The sequence below is a fragment of the Mercenaria mercenaria genome, chromosome 17 (assembly GCF_021730395.1).
Source record: "Mercenaria mercenaria strain notata chromosome 17, MADL_Memer_1, whole genome shotgun sequence".
Taxonomy (NCBI): domain Eukaryota; kingdom Metazoa; phylum Mollusca; class Bivalvia; order Venerida; family Veneridae; genus Mercenaria; species Mercenaria mercenaria.
The window spans coordinates 21,704,998-21,730,262 of NC_069377.1; the positions used below are offsets into that span (position 1 = coordinate 21,704,998).

The 25,265-nt window shown below is 35.4% G+C and overlaps 1 protein-coding gene across 1 annotated transcript in view; it reads right to left on the reverse strand.

The window, feature by feature from the left end:
* Positions 1–14,353: 14,353 nt before the first annotated feature.
* Positions 14,354–25,265, reverse strand: part of LOC123537346 (stabilin-2-like) — a 46,919-nt gene continuing 36,007 nt past the window's right edge. The window contains exons 5-9 of the mRNA XM_053527692.1: positions 22,786–22,914; positions 21,234–21,365; positions 18,983–19,102; positions 17,654–17,766; positions 14,354–16,744 (exon numbers count right to left, since the gene is read on the reverse strand). Coding sequence (XP_053383667.1) covers positions 17,681–17,766; positions 18,983–19,102; positions 21,234–21,365; positions 22,786–22,914 — 467 coding nt within the window. The 3' untranslated portion in view covers positions 14,354–16,744; positions 17,654–17,680. The remainder of the gene's footprint in view (positions 16,745–17,653; positions 17,767–18,982; positions 19,103–21,233; positions 21,366–22,785; positions 22,915–25,265) is intronic.

The window sequence follows — 25,265 nt, forward strand, 5'->3', positions numbered from 1 at the left end:
TTTTTTATCCAATCAGAGTAGTTGTTATAAAAAGGAAAGACACATTCCATTTGGCGGGGAATGTGCTTACCCGTGTAAAATTTCATATTACATCTTTGTCGTCGCCTATACGCACTTATCTGCTACGACTACACTCCTGAACAAGAAATATCTTTAAAAATGATGGTCGGCGAATTGTAATAAGGAAAGAAGTTCATCTTTCATCTAACAGTTTTCAAATTACAAAACTAAACACCGCACTTTAACAATTTAAATGGTTCTCTTTTAATTTTTCGCAAAGGTTTCGTAGGGTTGCAATTTTGTTCCGTTTATCCTTAGACGAATAATTACAGCAGTAGTTTGATGAAGATTCATGAAGCGGTTCATGAGAAGAGGTCATTAAACGTGTTTATATTTTTAGCTAAATTGGTCCCTATCCCCATTTGTAACAAAATAGCAGGAGACCTTACGATATTGTTACACATCGAGTTTGATAAAAATCCATTACATTTTAGTGGTTAATGCGAAAAAAGGCATAGATCTATCTACTTTTAGCTATAGTGGTCCCTAATAGGGCTCAAGTTCCTATATAAATAAATTTGGAAGAGGGCCTTATAATGATGCTTCAGACCAAGTATGACAAAGATCCATCAAGCTTTCATGAGACGCTGTATAAAGGCAATTCTAGTTTTAGATCTAGCAGCCCCTAAAAGTGGTCAAATGTCCCAGCTGAACAAAGTTGGCTGCGGGCCTAATAAAGATGCTACAAATCAAGTTTGATTAGAATACATGAGAAAAAATCAATTAAAGGATTTTTTTATTTATTATTTTTATTTATTTCTAAAATAAGCCAGCTGATCCCGCTATAACAAATAGCATATTCGCTATTCATGAATCTTTGGACAATGACATCACACCTATAAAAAAGTGAAGGTCAAGCAAAACATACATCTGTAATTATTTCTGTTTCATAAGCAAAAATGACCATAGTCATATCACATGGATAAACTGTATGCATCGTACCTTCATTTCAGTGTAACGAGATTCAGTCATTATATAGCATATATATAATAAAACAGATTTCAACTGAGTTCAATATTTGCATACCATACTAAAGAAAAATATTCATATATAATAAATCAATTAAATAATTTATAACAAAGATATCAAAGCAAACAAGTAGTCATTTTAATATGCAACCTGAATAAGTCACAAAAGCAAGAAACCTTTTCAAATACAGACGACAATGGTAACAAGGAAAATCTTTTAAAAAGCACTTCTCTACATAAAAGACTCTTATCACACCCTTATTCATGTGATACGCAAACCGTATTCAGCTCTTACTTTAATTTGATATATGTTGGTATTGAACAAGTTTTTATCATATTTATTAAACTTACTTATCATTTTGAGATATGTCAATATTCTTGCTAAATATACTGAGCCAAAGTTAGCTTTAAAACTGTGAACAGGGTCGTTTAGGATAAACGCTTTGTCTACATTTCACTCAGCGTAGCACAATCAATAGAGTGAAAGAAATTGACCCTCTCGTCCAATCAGGCAGAGTGTTGCATAAATCTTCCATTTTGATAAATTATCTATAATACGTACGTTATCAAGTAGTTTGATTTGCAAACTGAAGTCACGTGGCATAGGTAACGAAAACGAATTTAGACTGCGTCGCCGAAAAAAAAGTGGAAAACCACAGTAAAGTCACCCTTGGCGTAGATGTCTATACAGTCTGGATGTTGCCAAGTACTACCATTGAGCTTGAGGTTGAGGACTACAAGTAGACTCTACGTGAAAGTAAAATAGCGTTTTAAAACATCTAGATCTATTAACAGACATTTAACACACTGCTACACTGGCACAACCAGCGCTCATAAATTGATCACCAAAGTCAAAAAATCATACAGATCGGGGTTAGGTACAGGTTTCCATTCAGACAGTCCAGTTAAAAACAATTTTTTATTTTTTTATCTCTAACGTAAATATTTTTTATAGTTACAGCTTCTTAACTCATGTTGTCTGTTGATCATATGCGACGTTAAAATAAAATGTAAAAAAAGGAAACTCATCAGAATTGAGCCTACCTTTTATACTTATAATAGATTTTATACTTATAATAGATCTATATATTTTCCTATTCTTGAACCGGGGTGCTGATGTTTAGTACAACTGTTGGGGGGAGGGAGGGGGGTGGGGGGCGGGGGTGTCTTGACAATCCAAAAAAGGGTTGTTATGAAGTTTTAAATTATTGTTTAGTTTTATAGAATGGAATAAAGAAACACTGTATTGTGTGTGCACATGGCCTCAGGTTTTCAGCAATGCTTTTTTATTCAAAGTCAGTAGATCTAAATAGTTTACTCATTTCATTTACTTGTTTCTTCGGTCTAAGTCTGCTGGTGTCTATTGCCGGTAACATGCATACCCTCACAATATAGACTCGGAATACCTGTCGATTTCTGTATGGTCCTTGAACACATCATCCGACGCAACATCATTTCAACATAATAATTCTCAAAGACAGCCAACCGGTGCGTTCATGCAACGCCAATTTTCCACCACCATCAGTGATCTCGCTGAAGGCATAAACATGACAATCAGATAGGCATATATAGTCCTCTGTGATTTCTCGAAATCCTTCGACACGTCTCTTTCAGAAGCTAGATCTACTCTTTGATTGAAGACTTTCTGTCATCAATAACCCAGCAGATTTTCACTGACGACTCCAGTTCAGGTACATCTTTATTTGCTTCTTAGGCCTACTCTCTATAGTTTGCATATTGATATTTTTTAAAAAGGAAAGTAGTTCCTCTAAGTTAATGTGAACCTGTTTGTTAAAACCGATGTAAAATAAAAATTATCTTCTGGCGTTTTTGGCCCTTTCCTCTTTTTGGCTTACAACAACGATCTCCCGCCAATAGTTTGCTGACTGTCTTCTATAGTAACAAAGCAGACTCACGCCGGCTGCAAGAAGAGTTGACAACCTTGCATCGAGGGAGTATATACCAGCTGCCAGATGACCTTTAATTCCGACAAACGTAAAGTTACACACATCAACACTAAGACACACCTTACCATCACCCTGTACATCATTCACGTCACACAAATAAAAAACTGACGTCTTCTGGAAACATACCTAAGTGCCAACAAACAAACAACAACATAAATACACTTTATTTGAACATACATCAGTATTTGGTACATGTACATGAGTTTATAAAACAAATCTACCGAATAAATGTAGAATGTGTTCATATTTTGTTTATGCTGGGTTTAACATCACACCGACACAATTGTAAGTCATATGGCTACTTTCCAGCTTTTCGTGGTGGAGCAAGACCCCAGATTTCGTCACGGGCCGGGTACCTAGGTAGAGCCATCGACCTTCCGTTAGCCAGCTGGATGGCTTCCTCATACGAAGAATTCTATTAGTAATTAGTAATTCTATCGCCTATTCTAACATGACCCGATTTATTTTCCTATTAAAAAAGGAAGATTGAAAGTTGTGTGTTGTTGTGCAACAATTCATTTTTCTGACGTCACAATTATGACATTGCGGCGCGCTGGAAAAGAAATCAACAAAAAACAGGCAAATAGTTGGTGAATGATGTACAAAATAATAATTGATAACGAGTTAGAATCGAAATAATATATCTAATTTAGTGAATTGCTCTTGCATAAAATCATTGTTTCAGATGCGTATTATTATATCACTCGGGCTGCGCCCTAGTAATATAATACTTTTGGGCTGCGCCCTCGTGATATAATTCATTTGCATCTGAACTCCAAACAATGATTTTATGCAATAACAAATTACTACATGAGATGCATTTTTTCTTAAATGACGTCTTTAAGTCTTCTTTGTTCAATATGTAAACCAATCAGGTCTTGTTAGAATAAATGCCAAATTGCGTACAACTAAAAACGTGCTAATTTATTTGACAAACAAAAAAAAAAAAAAAAAAAAAAAAAAAGACTGGCAATACGTAAACTTTATCAAACTATAGCTACAAAAATTGAAATTATTACTGTCGCTATGCCCAGATTGCAGGCAGGCGATGGCCGAACGTTGGACCAATGAAGAAAGCCAACGTTGGCCTAATACCATTTTGCTAATTGGCGCAACGTTGGCCCAACGGCTGGTATACAGTTGGCCAACAACATATTTTGTGTATTATTATTGGTTCAACGTTGGGTCAGCTTCATTTCTTTAAAGTTGGTCAATAAAGGATGCCAACGTTATACCAACGGTAACAAAGTCGGAAAAGAAACCCTAAAACTAAATTATTTAGTACATATTTTCTGGCATTTCTTACATAACTCGGGTTAACGAGAGTTCTTGTTCCGGAATATTCAACAGGTTTTTAAAACATTTTATTACTGTACATAATTAAAAATATGCTTTAGCAGTTTTTTCTTCAATACATTTTTCACAAATTAGATCCTTTAGATTTTAGATTTAAAATGGTTCAAAATATCACTAGTCTATGGCTACAGATAAGTTTTTTAAGTTTATATGATAATATAATGGGATAAAATTTTCTCTCATATATTTTAATAACAGTTTTACTTTTACTGTACTTTTTTTCAATTGGTTTTCTTTGCATTTTCTTGTCTGCTTGAAGAAATGTTAATAGCTTTGCAATTTTATCTTTTTGTTATTTACTATGTGCATATGTTTGCATCAGAATAGCTGCTACTGATGCGGACATATCCCTTACTTTTAGTTACTGTAGAATCGGTCACAACCATATCTCTATTAGACACCACTCACTTGTGTTTTTTGTTAGTTTCCCAATTACTTTATCTTGTTTTTAACAATTTATTGTGATTAGTAATGCAATCTGGTTTTATCCCTCATTCTTAGCATGTATATAAATTTGCATCAGCTTTTATCATCTGCTTGTAGTATACAGTATTTGAAATTTTAGAAGTTTTCGCAATTTGCTACATATATATTTTCTTAAACTGAAACAGCTTGTAACATGTGCTTCAATACTAACACTTTTTATTATACCTCACATAAATGTCCAATGCAAATTTCCCATTAGTTAAACTTGAATAATATATTATATTCCCCAGTGAATTTATATCACATGCGCAAAATCGTTATTTTCAATTTCTGCGCAGGTGATATGATCCATAATTTCATATCACATGCGCAACAGTGTTATTTTGTTTTTCTGCGCATGTGATATTATTTTTTCATATCACCCGTTGAGAGATTGATACTTTCGCATTGATTAAAAGACTGAATCGATAAATTTTCAGACGAGGCGCTTGTATAATTATAAGTTAGGATTAAGTTACCCTTTTCTGGTGCTATTGCATGTGCGAACACAGCCGTTTCTTTTTTATGCTACGTGCAAAATATTTCGAAAACAATTTTTCATCAAATATTGAATCGAAACTACCACAATAAGTTTGGAAATGATCTAACTAAGAAAATGAGTGCTCACACTTATATGTTTCGTTTAGAAAAAAAGAAAGTTATCGCCGTTTTTCGAATGTTATTGATTGACGCAATGTTGAAATATTAGAATAAATATCGGGGTCGGCGATATGTAAACGTCTCGACTAAATTTATCAAAAACAGTCTTATTACACAGCAAAGTCGCCACAAATTATGAGTGCTAACAAGTAAAGACTCTTTAATTCTGTCTTCATTATTTGTTTAGTAATTACCTTTTAATGTTAAATAAATTATTATGTTGAATTTCAAGTAAATGCTTTGACCCTAATAACCTTTCGGTATAAAAAAATAAATATTGCATTCCTGAGAGGATGATATGAAACATGTTCACCTCTCGAAATATGAATATAGACCTCGGCTGGCGCCTCGGTCAATATTTATATATCTCGCAGTAAACATTTTTCATATCACCCTCAGGAATGCAATATTTATATAATATCATTAATTTTATGCATCTTCGCTTTAATCATGTGCTATTTCTTGTCCTTTTTGGTTAGAGACCACCAATTGTTTTCCCATAGACTTACTGGATCTGGATCTGGATGAATACGTTGTAGGGCCTCTCGGCATAAGCACAACGGTGAAGACGAGGGAGACGCCTAGTCCCACTTTGGGACAGCTGCTCGGAAGCTGTCTACTGTCTCTGTGCATGCAACACTATTATCAAATTTGTTCCAGTCAATGATTTTTTTTGGAAAGAAAGAGTTACTAAATTGAGATGTTCTGCACTGGATTTGTTTAAAGCACTTAGAATTGTTTATGGTATGATTTTCAACTAAATTATTACTGGTGAAGTCACTAAATGATTTTGGCTTAATATGTCTCTTGTTTGTACGGACTGGGGTCGAATAGTCGTGACACGGTAGGGCTGGCACCAGCCCCTCGACCACCTTGAAAAAGAACACCAGTCTGTTTGCCTTCCTTCTGTCCTGGAGCGGTTGGAGTTTCAGCTCTCGAAGCATGTTGGTGACACAACCTGTTGTTCTGGTGGTGTAGTCTCCTGTAATGAACCTGGCTGCTTGTCTCTGAACCTTTTCCAGCTGATCGATGTCCTTCTGGTAGTGAGGGTCCCACTTACATTATAACATTATGGCGTGTACGGCCTTCCATAAATCGAAACATGTACACGTCTAATTACATTGTTTTTCGTTCGCTATTTTGGTTGAAAAACATAAAATTAGATATACATGTTTCGATTTATGGAAGGCCGTAGACGCCATAATGCTATAATGTAAGTCTATGGGGAAACAGTTGGTGGTTTCTAGAGGTCAGAGCTAAATAAAGATTATCTTATCTATTATCTTATCTTATCTTACCGTGTCCTCAAAGGGAACCCATCCATCTATAGGAGACGTCAACGATATACCAGATTTTAATTAGACCAATCCATTAGATGACCTTTCACCCAATATGGCTGCCTATCACAAAAGTTAAAAATTTAGTATTTTTCTTCACGCTTTCTGACAGTTCGGGTGTAAGTACACTTATGTTCTGTTACTTAATGAATTCTACAAACATTAACATAAAATTGTAAGCAAGTATTTATTGAGTCAATGAAGAAAGGTTGTTGAACTTGCGGAAAATTTGTACATAATTATAAAATTTATCCAGGATAAATATATAGCCTAGGCTAATATGTATCATTAGGTGCTTGAAACATACTCTTTTTAATGTTCTGTATGGGCTATATGTTATATAAAATCTAACGGTAAACAATGACAGCTGTGGGCATCCATATATCTTCAAATCAACAAATTTGTCTCAGTTCAAAACAGGGTGTTCCACTATGACTAGATACCGGAAAGGGCCCTTTCCGCAAATAGGACTTAACATGATCGGAAAGGGCCTGCCATATGTTTATTACTGGAATTTAGGGCAATATCCGGTTAACGCCCCCTGGGGGCATTTCCCTTTTTGGTCTGATTTGTTAACTTATTTAGACGCTTGATTTTTTTAAAAATAGACAGGCGGGAAAACATTTTCGTAAATCATCGTTACTTTCCATAATGTATGCTCCGTAACAGTACATACCTATTGTCTCATACTCCGATGAGTGTATCTTCGGATTGAGCCGTCGAGATATTCGTACCTGTTGTTAACTATATTGAACGCGTACAAAGCTCTGCTGTAATTACCACGTTCAAACAGTGTAAATAATGCTTGAAAATGTCTGAAGGCCGCGCGATCACGCGCTAAACCTATCAAGTCTACCCACTCTAGAAAAATTACAGGATTTAAACCATTCACATATACAAACGCAGAAATTAATATCCTTTGAAAATGTGTTAAGTTTAATGTCCAGAAATAACGTCTTATATTATGCGGCCAAAGATTTGCTGGTCCAATGATATCTTGAATCACTGTCCATTGATTATATATATCACGATTTCTGTTCGCCATTTTCAACCTGTTTAGTTTGTGTAAGAAAAAAAAAATGCGACACGCACGAAAATATTGTGACTGAACTTTTCTAACGTTTGTATATCTTTATCCATATATGGTACTGAAATTTGAAATGCATTGATAAGGGTTCATATAGGGAAAATTACCTTGTAATATAAACGTATAAGCTGTAAAACGTGTTTAATTAATGTTTCTGTAACTTGTAACGATAGAATGAATATTGTTACTAAATGCACTGTACAAAATTATTTCATTATGTTCATTATTATTTACATTTACGGAATGAACAACATACATTAAAAAGTAATCACTCCCGGGTGATATTTCTACCTGTAATTGTCGCTATAAGGGACTTCCAGGCGTTTTGTTACTTCTAAAACATAGAAGTAATTCTCTGCAGATTCGTTTGTATTCCCAGTTACAGTCAGCCACAGAATGTTTTGATATTATTTAATTATAATTATACCTAAAATATGATACTATCATAACATTGTTGTTTATTTCTTGGGTATTAAAACTGTGCTTACTCTTTTCAATATCATTATATATTTACTTCTAATAGCAATTGTGTTGAAACTGACAGGCGCAATAACTTGAAAGATGACTTGCCTTATTATCCACGTTGTTCTCTCCTTTGCACCAAAGTTTCGTTCAATTGTTAATGCTTATTCTGCTCTTAACAAAGACCGCAGAATCGCAAGAATAAATGTCGACATCAAGTTTTCTTGTTATTGAATGCGTCGAAGCAGTGATATCTTGATGGTCCCTATTTTTATATCTTTTTTCATATAAGCTAGTGTTTGGTTATTAGTGTCTCAGCGTAGATTTGCTAAGAATAATTTATTGATTTTCAGCAGAGTTGTGTCCCTTAATTTGTCAGATTCAATGATGTATGTGTTATTCCTCCTATACCAATGTTCTAGATTCGGCCAAACTTCAAAGGAGTGATCAGTGCAATGTCTTCACCTAAAAGCATAAACGTGAGTATTGCCAAGCCTAGTTGTGCATATCGTCAGCATTTTCAGTTAGTTAATTTTCAACGGAGGTGCAGTCGGTGATTGATGTTTGGCCACTTCTTTTATTTAATTTGCCGAATTTCAAATAATCAAAAGCCTTATATTGTGCATATTATCAGCATGTGTCTTTTCGATGATGTTCAGCGGAGTTATGGACCTTTTTGCTGTAAATTACAGTGATTAGTAATACATTACTTGACATACCTGTATACCATTTGGCTAAAGTACACCAAACCTCATGAGCATCAGTGTGAGACGGAACTGTGTATATCATTAGCACGTCCTTGTTAAATGATTTTCAGCAGAGATATTGCCCTTGATTTGTCAAATTCTATGAAATTTGAACTCTTTCTTCCTTACCACATGTTTTATTTCACCATATTTTGCACGGGTTATCAGTGCAAGGCCTAGTTTTGTTTGCCGTTGGAATGTTATGGTTCAGTGATTTTACCTGGAGTTATGACTTTTTTTTGGTATTTTACAATTTCTGCATGGTAAGTTGTAGAAGGCATATTACGTTTTCTACCATCTTTAGCTTTTTATTGATTAAATAATATTTTAAAATTTACTTTGTTCATGGTAAACACTCTATAATGGTAAAATATTGAACATGAAGCACTCTATCATAATAACTTTAGAATACATTGTGAACTTTTTGGTAACTCATTCGTGTGTGTGTGTGTGTGTGCGTGCGTGCGTGCGATGTGGGTGTGCGTGCGTGCGTGCGTGCGTGCGTGTGTGTGTGTGTCGCTGCTGTATTTCATATGTTCATTGTTTCCAGAGAAGCAATTTTCCGTTTTGTCCAGATATTCTATTCTCAGTCTGATATCTAGAGGAAGGGGTCCAATGGTTCAGGTCATTTACTTTGAATGTTTGGCCCTTGCCGTTGTTGGTTTGAAATATTGCATGGAATGAAGAGTTCCTTAATGTGAGATAGTTATCAAGGCTTCGATCTGTCGGTGGTTCGATCGAGGTGCCCCCCACACCCCACTCCCCTCCCCACATACCCCCCACCTGTCTCCGGATGCATCTTAGCTCATCTTTCAGCATTTATGCCCACCCGCTTAACACAGATCTACGATTCGCCGGGTCGAAAGTTTGATCCCCGGGTAAGGCACGTGTTCTCCGTGACGATTTTATGAAAGGAAATCAGTAAAGTGATCCTTTGGAAGCATAGAATTCAACCAAACAAAATTTATAACGGTTTGACTGAGTCTGTTCATGAGAGGTAATGAAAAGTGCAACACAAAGACATTGTGTCTGAAATCATTCTTCTTCCATGGATACGTCAACTTGGCAGTTACTTCCGGAAAACTTGTTTGTACTGTCAAATAATCCAGGAACACTGGTTAGTTTAACTGCCTGCCGACCCAAAACAAAAGAAAAACAAATTGAAATTGTCATTTGTCATTTGACATTAATCATGTCGATATGATTTAATCTTCCAACCCGCCATTATAAGAGAAACAAAGTTAACTATAAGTTAAACTTGGGACTTTGAATATGACTACATGAGCACTATATTATACCGTCATTATTGTTACCATTGCTTGTGTTTAGGATTCACCTGATCATATCTTGTGCATTTTGAGCAGTTATTCCAGTCGCAATTTATAAATTTTAAACAATTGAAGCATTGTTTCAGGAAACTCTTCCTGTTTTTTTGTTGTTGTTTTTTTCAACCGTTAATAAAACGATTTCCTATTGGCTCTGTTGATATCGGTACATCTACCCTCGTAGGGCTATGGTTTTTCCTGCTCGTACATTATTTGAGCTGTGCCATGAGAAAACCAACATAGTGCGTTTGTGACGCAGTCTGGCCAGGATCCATGCTGTTCGCTTTCAAAGCCTATTGGAATTAGAGAAACTGTTAGCGAACAGCATGGAGCCTGACCAGCCTGCGCTGAACAGACTGCGTGGATGCGCAAGCTGGGCTGGTCTGGATCCATGCTGGTCGCAAGGCCACTATGTTGGTTTTCTCATGGCACGGCTCATTTTATTGACATGTCTGGGATTATTGTCTGGGACAATACTGTTTTGCTTTCGGTAGTGTCAAATGAACAGAGGCAATTAGTACTATTTAATTCTTAGGTTATATATCAGAGGAAAACACTTGGGAGAAAAAAAAAACAGGCAAAACCATTCATTTTCGTTAAGATGCAATAAGGTTATCAAAACAAAATCTTGATCTGCAACACTGTTTTCGGGTCGAGTTGGCCATTGCATTGAGAGTGATAAAGCCTGTAAAGATACGAACGCAACATTGCTGGTTAATGTAAAAGGGCCCATTTATTATATAATTCTGTTTGTTATGTCAGTGAAAATTGACTTTAATGTTAGTTAAATAAAACTAAAAACTTTGAACTGTTTGACTCCTGGAAAGTTGAGACGCCATTATAACGTCATTTCCGATTGTATATTTTCCGTATTCGATTAGGGTTGAATGCACGGTTTGTATTCGTTTAATGAAATACATGCATTACTTGACACATAAAATAACAAGTGAATGAAGTATTGCCATGCAATACAAAGTCCCTTACTGAAAGGCGCCTAATTTTCTGTACTGCAGTATAACATAATGTACTGAGATCCGTCAATGATGTATAAACAATATTGTACTATATATACAATATGTTATAACAACACACTTGGTTTAAAATATATAAAAACCTACAGTTTTCATATGGCATTTTGGCCGATTATCAACAAGAGCTCTACCAAGCGGGGCAATATACGCCTGAAGGGTTATATCAGAGGAGGATAGGAGCAAAATATTAAAAACTTGAATGTAGAAACCCAATGGACAGGTAGAAAAAAATGGGAAGAAATTCATAAAAAAATTGACAGACAAGAAATTCCAAGTCCACAAGTGCACAAGGTAGAGATATATCAAAATACACCTTAAATTTGGAGGTACCACGCATGTTGTACCAGAGAAAAGTGATCTCGTTTTTTCCTTAAAGCCAATAATAAAAAAATTACTAAATAAGCTATTTATAGTAACATAAAAGGGAAGTAATTCAAATAGAAATACTGTAAGTAAACAAAATTGTGATCTGCCAAATAAAACCAATTGCACTGTAATGCAAAGCAATATACACACGAAACAAAGTCATATGACCTTTGACCTTTAAGTGTGACCTTGACATTGAAAAGAGCCATCCGAAACATGCGCTCTGCACGTCACCTCAATGTAGTGAACATTTGTGCCAATTTTGAAAACCTTTGAAATCCTTCAAGGGGTTCAAGAGTTACAAGGCGGACACGAAATTGCTGACGGACGGAAGGACAGACGGACGGACGGACACCGGCGTCATAACATAATACGTCAATTCGTGCGTATAAAAAGGTATCATATAACTTATCAATAGCAACAACAAAGGGAAATTATTCCTAAAGATATATTCTATGTAATATAAGTCCACAAGAAACTATTTACCAGGTAGAGATAGGTCAAAATACACCAAAAATGTTGCACCACAGGAAACTGGTCTCGATTTTTCCCTACGGCAAATAATAAAAAAGTTACAATATAACCTAAATATGGTAATAACAAAGGGACGTGATTCCAAAAACAAGGGATCCTCATGGTGGTGAACATTTGTGCCAAGTTACATCAAAATCCCTCCACGCATGAGGAAGAAATGCGCCGGACAAAGTCATTCTTGTATCTGACACTTGGCCTCTATTTGTGACCTTGACTTTAGACCTAGGGACCTGGTCTTTGCGCATGATACTCCGTCTTATTGTGGTGAACATTTGTGTCAAGTAATATTGAAATCCCTTTAAGAATTGTTGAGTTACAGACTGGACAGGAAAAAAGCCCTTTTGGCCTTTGACTTCCAAGTGTGACCTTGACCTCTCAGTTTAGGGCACGGGTTTTGTGCATATCACATTTGTCTCATCCATAACATATTTTCTCATCCAAGGGAATACTTGTGCAAACTGATATTTATATCCTGTTTTGCATGGCAAAGTTATACACCGGACACGAAAAAATCACATTGACATTTGATCTCCAAGTGTGACTTTGACATTTAAGCTAGGGTTCTTGGTGTTGCATGTGACACGTGGTCTCATCATGAAGAACATTTATGCCAAGTGATATTAGAATCCCTTGATGGATGACAGAGTTCTGGACCGGACAGTAAAAAACCCTATTGACTTTTGACCTCCAATTTTGAGCTTGACCTTTGAGCTAGGCGTCTGGGGTTTGCGCAAGACATGTTGTCTTATCATGGGACACATTTGTGCAGAGTAATATTAAAATTCCTTTATGGATGGCAGAGTTATGGACCAGAAAAGAAAAACAAACAACCTTTTGACATTTGACCTCCAATTGTGACCTTGACCTTTGAGCTAGGGGTCCGGGTTTTGCACATGACACGTTGTCTCATCCTGGCAAACATTGTACTAAGTAATATTAAAATCCCTTCATGGATGGAAGCGTTATGGACCGGACAGGAAAACAAGAGCTGCCAGTGGACAGCGCGCTCGACTATTCTCAGTGCTTGATAGTATAATACAAGCAATGAGTAAAACTTTAACATTACAATAAGCATGTTCTAAGTCGAAAAGGGGCCATAATTCAGACAAAATGCTTGATAGAGTTGCCTCCTCCTTTTTACAGACTGGGGTCATGATGGTAAACAAGTATGCAAAATATGAAAGCAAAATCTCAATGGACTTTGAAAATACTTGGGGTGGTACGCAAACTTAAACATTTATTCTAAGTCGAAAAGGGGCCATAATTCAGTCAAAATGCTTGATAGAGTTGCCTCCTCCTTTTTACAGACTGGGGTCATGATGGTTAATAAGTATGCAAAATATGAAAGCAAACATCTCAATGGACTTTGAAAATATTTGGGGTGGTACGTAAACTTTAACATTTGTGTGACGCTCACGCTCACGCCGACGCCGGGGCGAGTAGGATAGCTCCCCTATTCTTCGAATAGTCGAGCTAAAAAAAAACTTATGACTTTTGACCTCAAATTGTTACATTAACCTTTGAGCCAGGGGTCCATGATTTTCGCGTGACATGTTGTCTTATCATGGCAAACATTTGTACGAAGTAATATTTAAATTCCTTCGTAGATGGCAGAGTTATGGACCGGACGGAAAAAATGTCCTGTTGACCTTTGACCTCCAGTGGTGATCTTGACCATTAAGCTAGGGTCCGTATTTAGCGCATGACACATTATCTTATCATGAAAAAATTTTGTGCCAAGTAATTTTAAAATCCCTTCATGGATAACCGATTAATGGACTGGTCACGAAATTGCGGACGGACGGACGGACAGAATGACGGACGGACGGAAAGGCGTTTTCCTATAGTCCATGAAACTGGTTTTCAAGCAGTAGGAGACTAATAAACACTTATCTCCACTCATCACTATGTGAATAATATGTAGAGCTATACTGGAAAACCAATCGATAATTACACAGGAGAATGAATACTCTAATACAAAACCACAACTTTACAATTTAAATACTTTATTACTGAATCATACCTATGATCATACAGCTTTCAACTTTAACACATCATGATATACCCTCCACAATAATGTTTAGAAATATTTGTATGGATCTTATAAATTCATTATATATCTGAAAAAAAAATCATAATGAAATTAAGGTATTTTCTTTCCTTATCAAAACCAGTTTACGTTTTCAAAGTAAAAATTGAAAAACTGTTTCATAACGTTTTAAAGGGATGCCAGGGTTTCTTTTTTTATTTGATACTGATATAGACATTCAACAGTCCATCATTTGATTTAAAACCATCCGGCCCTGTATTATGTTGGCCAATTTGCCAAGGTTCAAAACCCATACAGTACAATCAAAAACTTTATGATGAGGGTTCACAAAAATGTTTATTTTTGAGAAGGATGAAGTGATCTGCAAGAAGACTGATTCTGCAAATTCGTGTAATTTTAAAATGTAATCACTTACGTTATCTTTTTTACCAAATTCGTTCTTTTGTGAATATTATGTTAGTATTTTAGTGCGGTTTTGTTTTAGCATTTGTATGCTTGTACGAAATAAAGGTGATCATTTTATGCTTACAGTCTGTGTATTAAAATACTAACGATTCTAAAAATGTAGTACGTCTCAAAGATAAACATTTACCAATGTTAAGTTTACTCACGGGTGCCTTTATCATTACATTATGACAAATCAGAAGATCTATCACAATTTGTAAATCATCAAAAATGCACTTTTCACATAGGTTCAAGAAATGTTCACTTTCCAGTGCTCCGGTCATTCGGCAAACTGTTCGTCCTTTTTCCATGTATCACACAATTTTTTATGCAACTATAATAATATATTCATACAAATTATGTCGTATTTTATGTAGCAAATACAGTATCTTGTTACGGTTCTTGTGTCTTTATGCCTTGTCATTTTACCGATGTCTTATAATAAAAGCAGTCGTTTTACGCCGATTATCAGTTTTGTACATGTATATTCCTTTCTTCTCTTATTTCTATTGTAAGTTTCCATTCATACATTCTTTCAATTAAAATTATCTATTAATTTATCTATTTTAGACTAGTCGACGGCAATTTCAAATTGGGAACAAGCATTAACCAAAATGTTTTACTTATTCAGCTGTAAGAAGTATTTAATTATACATGGCTTCGAAATTGTTTAGTGTATTCTAAAACAGGTTACAGCCCTTCCATACTGATAAACCCTACAAACGTTTTCTTTTTGCTACCAAAATAATGACGTACATTTGTTGTAGTACCGGCACATCAGTGGTCCATTAATTGATTAATCAGCCTAGCTAATACATTTATATAACATTGAAGTTATAAAATACTATCTACAATACATACACAAATATAAAATAAAATCTAAAAATAACTCTCACATCGTTTTCTTATGCTTCGTAAGGGGAAACAAATGGAAAATTGTATTTCTTAACGGTATTGCACATAGTTTTCTTATGACTTTAATCATTGATACCATATTACGCCAAAACAAATGGGATATTTTTCTGAATTTTAATTGAAAGAGGTTTTGCACATATTTTATTGATTGAGGCAGCGACCGCATATATCGTCGCAAAATTGCACAGTGATCTCGAGACATGAAGTAGCGGTCCCATATAACGTCAAAACATTGAAGAAAATATCTTAATTCAAACACAAAAATAGTATCGATTAGAGACATTACGTTAACTTACAACTTACGTTATTGTGTTTTCTAATGTCGTCACGGTGTTTAGTTACTATTATAATCAAAAGGCACGGTTCTATTCTAAAAGCACTCATACGCACATACAGTAACAATTAGTTTAATAAAATCCCATGTGGTCGAAATGCACACAAAACCTACAAAATAAAGAATCTCAAAGTAAAAGGACATTTTTTTTGTCTAAATGAATTTTCGTTGCCGGAACGAAATATTTAAAGGAGAGTATTTCTTATTTGACGTGGGTAGTAGGCCGAAGTCCTGCACTAGAATGGATAGAACAACTTATCGTGTCCGAATCAGGTGTCATTATTACCTCCCTAGCATTCAGTCTAGGCCGATACTGCTGGAAACAGTACCAATTTAAGTAAATCACCCAGCACTAAACCCAGTGGGGACATTACACGCTACTATTTTTTTTGTTGATCTAAATAATTTAAAATATTACAAAAAGCAGCTCAGTACTTGAGGCTAGTTGGTAAAGAATAATGAAACAATGAGTCATGTGTATTAATCTGATGTGCGGACTTCAATACTAAACTGTATAGTGAAGAATTAGGAAAACAGTTTATGTACGGAAACCGGCAATCCCCCCAAAGAAATATATAAATGGATTTCATAAGTTGAGCTATTGAAAAAGTTCTTCTCTCTTCAAATGTTCATCAGTCTGAAAAGAAAGTAAAAAGGGGGTTTGAATATATTTATTTCTTGATATAATAAATGAGCCGTGCCATGTGAAAACCAACATAGTGGCTTTGCGACCAGCATGGATCCAGACCAGCCTGCGCATCTGCGCAGTCTGGTCAGGATCCATGCTGTTCGCTTTCAAAGCCTATTGCAATTAGAGAAACCGTTAGCGAACAGCTTGGATCCTGACCAGACTGGTCTGGACCCATGCTGGTCGCAAAGTCACTATGTTGGTTTTCTCATGGCACGGCTCATTTATTTCTTGATATATACATAGCCTTAATACATTTACTTATTAACCATACCGCATAATAATTCAACGATTTATGTTTGTTCTCTGTGGTATATATATCTACCAAACTGTGATGTTTTCTTTCTTATATACCGTCTATTTTAAAAAAAAATATATGTGGCTGTCAAATGTTTGAAAGAATAAACCTTTGATATGGTAAAACAAGTGTTGACTTTAATTTCATTGAATTTGATTCGGTTTACTCAATGGAAGATGCTAATTTTGGTCTCGGCTCTGAGCTTGGTCAAAATTAACTTATCACATATCCAAAGGTGGAATGCTTATGATTGTATAATGTAATATGGAACGGTATGTTGCCATGTGCGAATATGTTGTGATTGGCAATGCATGCTCAATATTATTCAATATTCCTACTGTATTCTTATTAGCCGTAAATTCGGACACATGAAGCCGAAACATGTATACCTAAAACGGCTTTCTTTAAACTGTTTGCCTTGTTCTTTTTTAATTCATTTACATTGCAAATTGGCATTAAAGTGATACATAACTGAAAATATATCGACTTTACGAAATGCTAAAAGCACCTGAAAGTGACTGATATCAGATATGATAAGAAAGAAGTAAACTTATATTTACCAGCCTCTCCCTTCTTTTTTTCTTGAGTTAAACAAAGTTCTGCAACATTACCAGCAGCGACACAACAAACAAACCGGTTGATAGCACAACTGACTGAGCTGAATTTTGTACTTCTGAAATGTTTCGATTGTTATTTAAAGGCAGGAACTTTAAAGACCAAAAAAAGCAAAATATAAGTATAAGATTCCTTCTGTCAAAATCGTAGCATTCACTCCTGATAAAGGCATCTTAAGAGCCTGGGGATGGTGAAATAAGCGTTGAATGCTATATTTTCCTGGCGGTAATTATGTATATTTTCCTGGCGGTAATTATGTATATTTTCCTGGCGGTAATTATGTACGACTTGCCTGTACAATTAAAAAACTAACCATTTCTACTTTGTACTTGCAGTTACCAATTGTAGATGTTTAGTCGTTGCCTTTTACAACCTTAACCCTTAGCCTGCTAAATATCTAAAATGGACTGGTCCATCATTCAATTTGGGCAATACCATTTATCATTCGAAGGGGTGTTCACTGAAAATTTACTGACTGGATAGCGAACAGTGCAGACCATGATCAGACTGCACGGATGTGCAGGCTGATCTTGGTCTGCACTGGTCGCAAGGGCAGAATCACTTGCCGCCAGCAAGATAAAGGTTAAATCTTCTTCAAATTAGTGAAATATTCGAAATGATTTTAATAATTATCATCAATAGAAAAATATTTTTTCATGGATTATTAATATCAATCTATACATAGTGTCTTTTCAGAGCAGCGAGTACAAAAATGTTCATTTCTTAGTTTAATTTCAATACTTGACAATTTAATGAGTAGTCTATAGGTTATTTCTTCCGATTATAAATCAATGAGCTTGTCAGAATTTTTTCGTAATACATAAGCATAGATTGTGTTTGACTCTCTTTCAGTGCTATCATTGCTATAATTGTTGTTGAACTGCTGTTAATAATAGGATTTGGGTCATTTGTAGCTGATTTGGGTTCATTATGTCGAAAGCTGGATCCCAGCATCACACATTATGCCATATACAATAGTTAAAGAGAACCAGATATTTTATATACGAGATATTTGGTCTCACCCTCTATACGTCTTAAGAAAGGACATTCTACTTCGTTTGGCAGGTCGTTTAAGACATAGTGACCTTAGGGATAGGACAAATTTCATTGGTCACGATACTTAAGGCGTAGGCACTTCCCTAGGTCATATAATTCGTATCCTGACAGAGCTAATTAATTGCATGTACTTTGTTTAGTTGCTAATTAGCGTACACCTGTAAGCAATAGTAGTTTATCCATTTTAAGGGTTATATTAATAACTGAAAAAAACATACTGCACATGTCGTCCTTGAAGGTATAGTCAGATTTGCACATACATTTCTTTGCATTGGCCTCCCCTGTACATTCTGCATTAGTCAGACAATCACCATCAGCTGTGCAGGTCTGCTCATTACCTAGGAAGTAACGTACGATAACAGAAACTAACAAATAGTTTATTATAAAAGAAAGGAATAATAATTCAATTAATATACAATAAAAAAGAACATTCAGTGAAAATGTATACGTCCCAAACTGTGATTTTGGTTTCAAAGACAATTTAAGGTCAGTGCCGTATACACCAAACACTTCAGCAAAGTATCAAGATGAAAGAAAAATCACAGTTCAAGTTTTGTATATGTATGTACTGTAATAAAGGAGTTACATCCTATTAAGGTTTAGCCAATTGTTGCTAAATAAAAAGCACATACATCGGCATTAAACAGCCTATCTTCACCAGTAATTCACTAAAAATAACATATCTCAGCAAAAGCACTCAGCTATGAACAGTCTAGTTTCAACAATACTTCACTAAAAACGCATACCTCAGCAATAAACAGTCTAGCTTCACCGGTTATTCACCAAATAACAGTCTAGCTGCACCGGTAATTCACCGAAAGCGCACAACTCAGCAATAAACAGTCTAACTTCACAAATTATTCTCTAAAAGCGCATAACTCAGCAGTAGAATAAACTGTAACTTCACCAAAAACGCAAAACTCAGCAATAAACAGTCTAACTTCACCAGTTATTCACTAAAAGCGCATAACTTAGCAGAAGAATAAACTGTAACTTAACCAAAAGCGCTTAACTCAGCAATAATCAGTCTAGATTCACCAATTATTCACAAGAAGCGCATAACTTTGCAGTAAATAGTCTAACTTCATAAATATATTCAGCTTGACCAACTTTGCAGTAAATAGTCTAACTTCATAAATATACTCAGCTTGACCAAAGTCATATTGGTATTCACATACAAACTATGACCAACGTGAGTTAAGAAATTACGTTTACTGTTGAGGCTTTATTGTTTAAAATACAGACAAACTACATATCATTTTAAAGGTCCCTTAGAGTGGTAGAACGATCGTTTATAACTTTCAAAATATCTTTTATAATTCAAGTTTTATGTCCAAAAATATATTTTGTCATTGTAAAACTCTGGCAAAATCACAATTTCAAAAAAAGGAACTTTACAATTTTTGCATTGAAATATTGCTGGTATACTAACTAAGATATTGTGAAAATTTTATAACCTTCAATTTACAAATATAATCCAAATAGACATTTTCAAATGGCTTTGCAATGAAGCGTTATTGACGATAAATGCAAAACTAAAACTTAAAACTTATTTTATGACCACCTGCTAAGTGTTCTTCAGGATTATGCGTAGAATTAACGGAACTGTTTTATACTTAAAGAAATATTAATTAGACCCAAATTCGTATTTCAAAACATACTAGTAAACAATTACTTCCAAGTATGTATGTAAGTTAACATGTTCGTATGAACAGTACTGTGTGTTATGTTTAAGATAGTACACACCTAATACATTAAAAGCTACACACAGTATAAATGAGTACTGCCTATAAAACACTGGGAGTTGTTTTAACATAAGACTGACAAATGTAACCATGAATGAATACTGCAGCTCTACAAATTAGAGGTCCACCATGGTTCCCTGGTTCGTCTCGGGACAATATCTAGCCTCTTATGGATGATATTCAAAAACATAGCTAATTGATATCTTAAGTCGAGGTAAATTCATTTGATGAAGATTTTTTTTTAAATATAAAGTCAGTATCTGAAAATAATTTTTATCTGAAAGATGTGCATTTGATCTTTTTAAAGAGAAATCAGGCGGCAACCGTGTTACGGATAAGGTGGATTAATCATAGACAGAGGACTTGTTTTTTTACAATATTTGCTAAATCAAGGACACCTTATTCTGACTTTATTTCCTATCTTACTCATAACACAGCCTTGACCAACCTGGACACGATTAAATAGGAATAAGTATTAAGTTTAAATATGATTTGACGTTGTAAGGGTATTAAAACACAAACTTAAGCCCTGTTTGCTAAAGGTTAAGTAAAGCAATTATAATCTGAAGACGGCAGACTCAACAGCACTGTTAAGCCGTTTGCTATCTAATGAAAGTTACCTCCGAAGAATAGGGGAATATTGGTTATTAGATGCCTGGATCAACGGTTATGATGAATGGCCACTTTACTCGATAGCTTACAACAATCACAAAATTACACATACCCACTTTGCAGACCGCATCCTGCTTAACATAGTTTGTAGCACAAGTACACTTGTTGTCAGTGCCGCAAGCGGTGTTAGCCAGTGCGGCTGTGCATGTAGCATCATTGCCGGCGCACGTCTTCGTATTCAGAACTGAAGAAGATTGTAATTTTTTTTTCAATTCCTGACAGTGTTAGAGGTTTTCTCGCCAAAAGGACAGAAGACGGACATGGATGGTTACTGTTTATGACGTCATGATATGATTATTACTTATGATGTCATTTATTAAAGTGCATGCTGTTCTAGAAATGAAATTTTAACGAAGAAAGACAGGCATTGTTATCATCGACGTTACCTGACAAACTACCTAGCGGGAAAATTACTTAGTATACGATTGTTTGACCACGTGCCGGTGATAGATATGCACGTCAATATACACAATTCCGAAAAATACCGAATTTGTTTCTTATGTTAGAAAAAATTACCTTAAATATCTGTTTTATAACTTTCTAAGCCTTATTTCGGCTGTTTATGATAGAATATCAACATAAAGGAATGTAAGATGTAGATCTGTTAAAAAAACAAAGATATGAATGTACTTCCTTACAAAGTTCTAAATCAGCTATTCTAAAGCACTCAGAATTAGCCTAAAACATTTTCTATTTAGCAGCTGCTATCCGATCCTGGTATGCTAGCAAAGTGCAATGGGTGTGTGGGGTACAAAAATGACGTTATACATCGGTAAATGATGGGAACATTGGGAATTTACGTCAGACGCACCTGTCGAAACGTCTCCTTTTTCTTTGGAAACCGTCTTGAAAGCTCGATTTGAGAAATAGTAAGTATATTCTTGTACGAATACTCGTAAAGGATTTACTTTAAAATGTGTCCGTGTGATAAAACGGTTTGAAGGACCCCGTTTCTTGATAACATGTACCCTTCGCAAGGATCATGTATCTTTTCCGCGTGAAGATACACACACATTACTTTTCTTTTGACAAAATGTACCGAAACCTAGGCAGCACATGTATTTAGTTGTATCAACCCATATTCCCTGATGTATGCCTACAGCAGAATACCGCGGTTGATGCATGCCGTTAAGTCTTCCGTAAACTGGAACTTTGATAGCCCTCACATCCAATGTAACTTATAGGTAACATGAAATTGAATTTGAATCAGCGTTATAGTTAATGAAATTAACAGTAAGAGCTTGAAACAACGCTATTATTAACGACGACAAATGACAAGACTACTTATTTAACAAAATTAGAAAAAAATGTTGACATAATAGTGAATTTAATTGTACGTTTAGACGTGTAAACTAACGTATCACCCAAAATACAGTATTTCTGAAGCGGAATTATTAAAATCTATACACGGAAAGTACATGATTTAGACACGGAAAGAATAGAATTTGACAAGGCAAAATTAAAATTTAGACGCAGGAAGTAAAGTATTTGGACGAGGCAAAAACGAGGCCGAAACAAAACTAAGACGCAGAAAATACAGAATCTAGATGCGGAATATACAAAAATAGACACAGGAATACTGAATCTAGACTAAAGCGACATACCCATAGTACACATATCGCTCGTTTCCTCGTAACCTGCATTGCATTTGCATGTAGAGGTGCCGCTGTCGCACATCGAGTTGGTAACTCCACCAGAACAATCTGCAGCCTCGCTACAGGTGCTTGACAGTACTGCAAAAACAAGATGGTCATGATGGCCCTATATCGCTCACCTGAGTACCATTGCTCTTAATGCTAAGATTAAGTTTTGGCATAGATCACATAGACATTCACTTTTAATATAATCAGGATAATTATTTTCTTGTAACAGTCCCTTTTGACCTATGGGTCACATACTAGTCATAGCCAATTGCCGTAACAAGATTGAGGGTCCTTGGCTCAAATACTGCATTTTTGTACTAGCATGACTATTCCTTACCCTGGAAGACTTAAATAACATTTAAAACCAATCTCATTAGATGCTGCTGAGGTATATTCACATAAAATTTACATAAAATAAAGGGAGGTAATTTATCATAAATTCAGTCAAAATTTATCTACCCTAATTGTCCGAGTCCATCTGATGGCATAAATGACATTTCAAATCAGTATCTTCATTGGTTACTGAGTTACACCCATTTTAGTTTGAAACAAAGGGAGGTAATTTAACATAAAATCAGTCCATATTTGTCAACCCTGATTGTCTCAGTCTAACTAATGACAATAATGAAATTTTAAATGAGCCCTATAAATACTTACTGAGATAAATCCATTTTAATAAAATCAAGGGAGGTAATCATGCATCAGTATATGCATGCAGAAGATGCAGAGAACAAGACTTTACAGTCAACAATATATTAAGAAAGTAAGTAAAGTAGAAGTTTCATACCATAGAAGACATAAATAATGTTTCAAACCAATCTCATTAGAAGCTGCTAGGTATATTCATTCACATAAAAAATAAAGGGAGGTAATTTGTCATAAATTCAGTCAATATGTATCTTCACTGATTGTGCAAGTCCATCTGATGACTTCAGATCAGTATCTTCATTAGTTACAGAGATATACCCATATTAATTTGAAATAAAGGGAGGTAATTTGACATAAAATCAGTCCATAGTTATCTACCCTGATTGTCCAAGTCCAACTAATGACAACAAGAGGACCATAATGGTCCTGAATCGCTCACCTGTCCCCACATGAGCCAGTTTTGAACTGAGTATGACGTCGTTTTTTCTATTATTTGACATAGTGACCTAGTTTTTGACCGAACGTGACCCAGTTTTGAACTTGACCTAGATATCATCAAGATAAAAATTCTGAGCAATTTTCATGATCCATTGAAAAATATGGCCTCTAGAAAGGTTTTTCTATTATTTGACTTAATGACCTAGTTTTTGAAGGCACGTGACTCAGTTTCAAACTTGACCTAGATATCATCAAGATGAACATTCTCACCAATTTTCATGAAGATCTCATGAAAAGTATGGCCTCTAGAGAGGTCACAAGGTTTTTCTATTTTTAGACCTACTGACCTAGTTTTTAACCACACGTGACCCAGTTTCGAATTTGATCTAGACATCATCAAGATGAAGATTCAGACCAACTTTCATACTGATCCCATGAAAAATATGGCCTCTAGAGAGGTCACAAGGTTTCTCTATTTTTAGACCTACTGACCTAGTTTTTGACCGCACCTGACCCAGTTTCGAACTTGACCTAGATACCATCAAGGTAAATATTCTCAGCAATTTTCATGAAGATCCATTGAAAAATATGGCCTCTAGGGAGGTCACAAGGATTTTCTATTTTTAGACCTACTGACCTAGTTTTGGACTGCATGTGACCTAGTTTTAAATTTGGCCTAGATATCATCAAGGTAAACATTCTTACCAATTTTCATGAAGGTCCATTGAAAAATATGGCCTCTAGGGAAGTAACAAGGTTTTTCTGTTTTTAGACCTACTGACCTAGTTTTTGACCGCACGTGACCCAGTTTCGAACATGACCTAGATATCATCAAGATGAACATTCTGAAATATTTTCATGAAGATCTCATGAAAATTATGGCCTCTAGAGAGGTCACAAGGTTTTTCTATTTTTAGACCAACTGACCTAGTTTTTGACCGCATGTGACCCAGTTTCAAAGCTGACCTATATATCATCAAGATAAGCATTCAGACCAACTTTCATACAGATCCCATGAAAAATATGGCCTCTAGAGAGGTCACAAGGATTTTCTATTTGTAGACCTACTGACCTAGTTTTTGACCGCACGTAACCCAGTTTCATACTTGACTTAGATATCATCAAGATAAACATTCTGACCAAATTTCATGAAGATCCATTGAAAAATATGGCCTCTAGGAAGGTCACAAGGTGTTTCTATATTTAGACTTACCGACCTAGTTTTTGATCGCACATGACCCAGATTCGAACTTGACCTAGATATCATCAAGGTGAACATTCTGACCAACTTTCATAAAGATCCCATGAAAAATGTGACCTCTAGAGTGGTCACAAGCAAAAGTTCACGGACGACG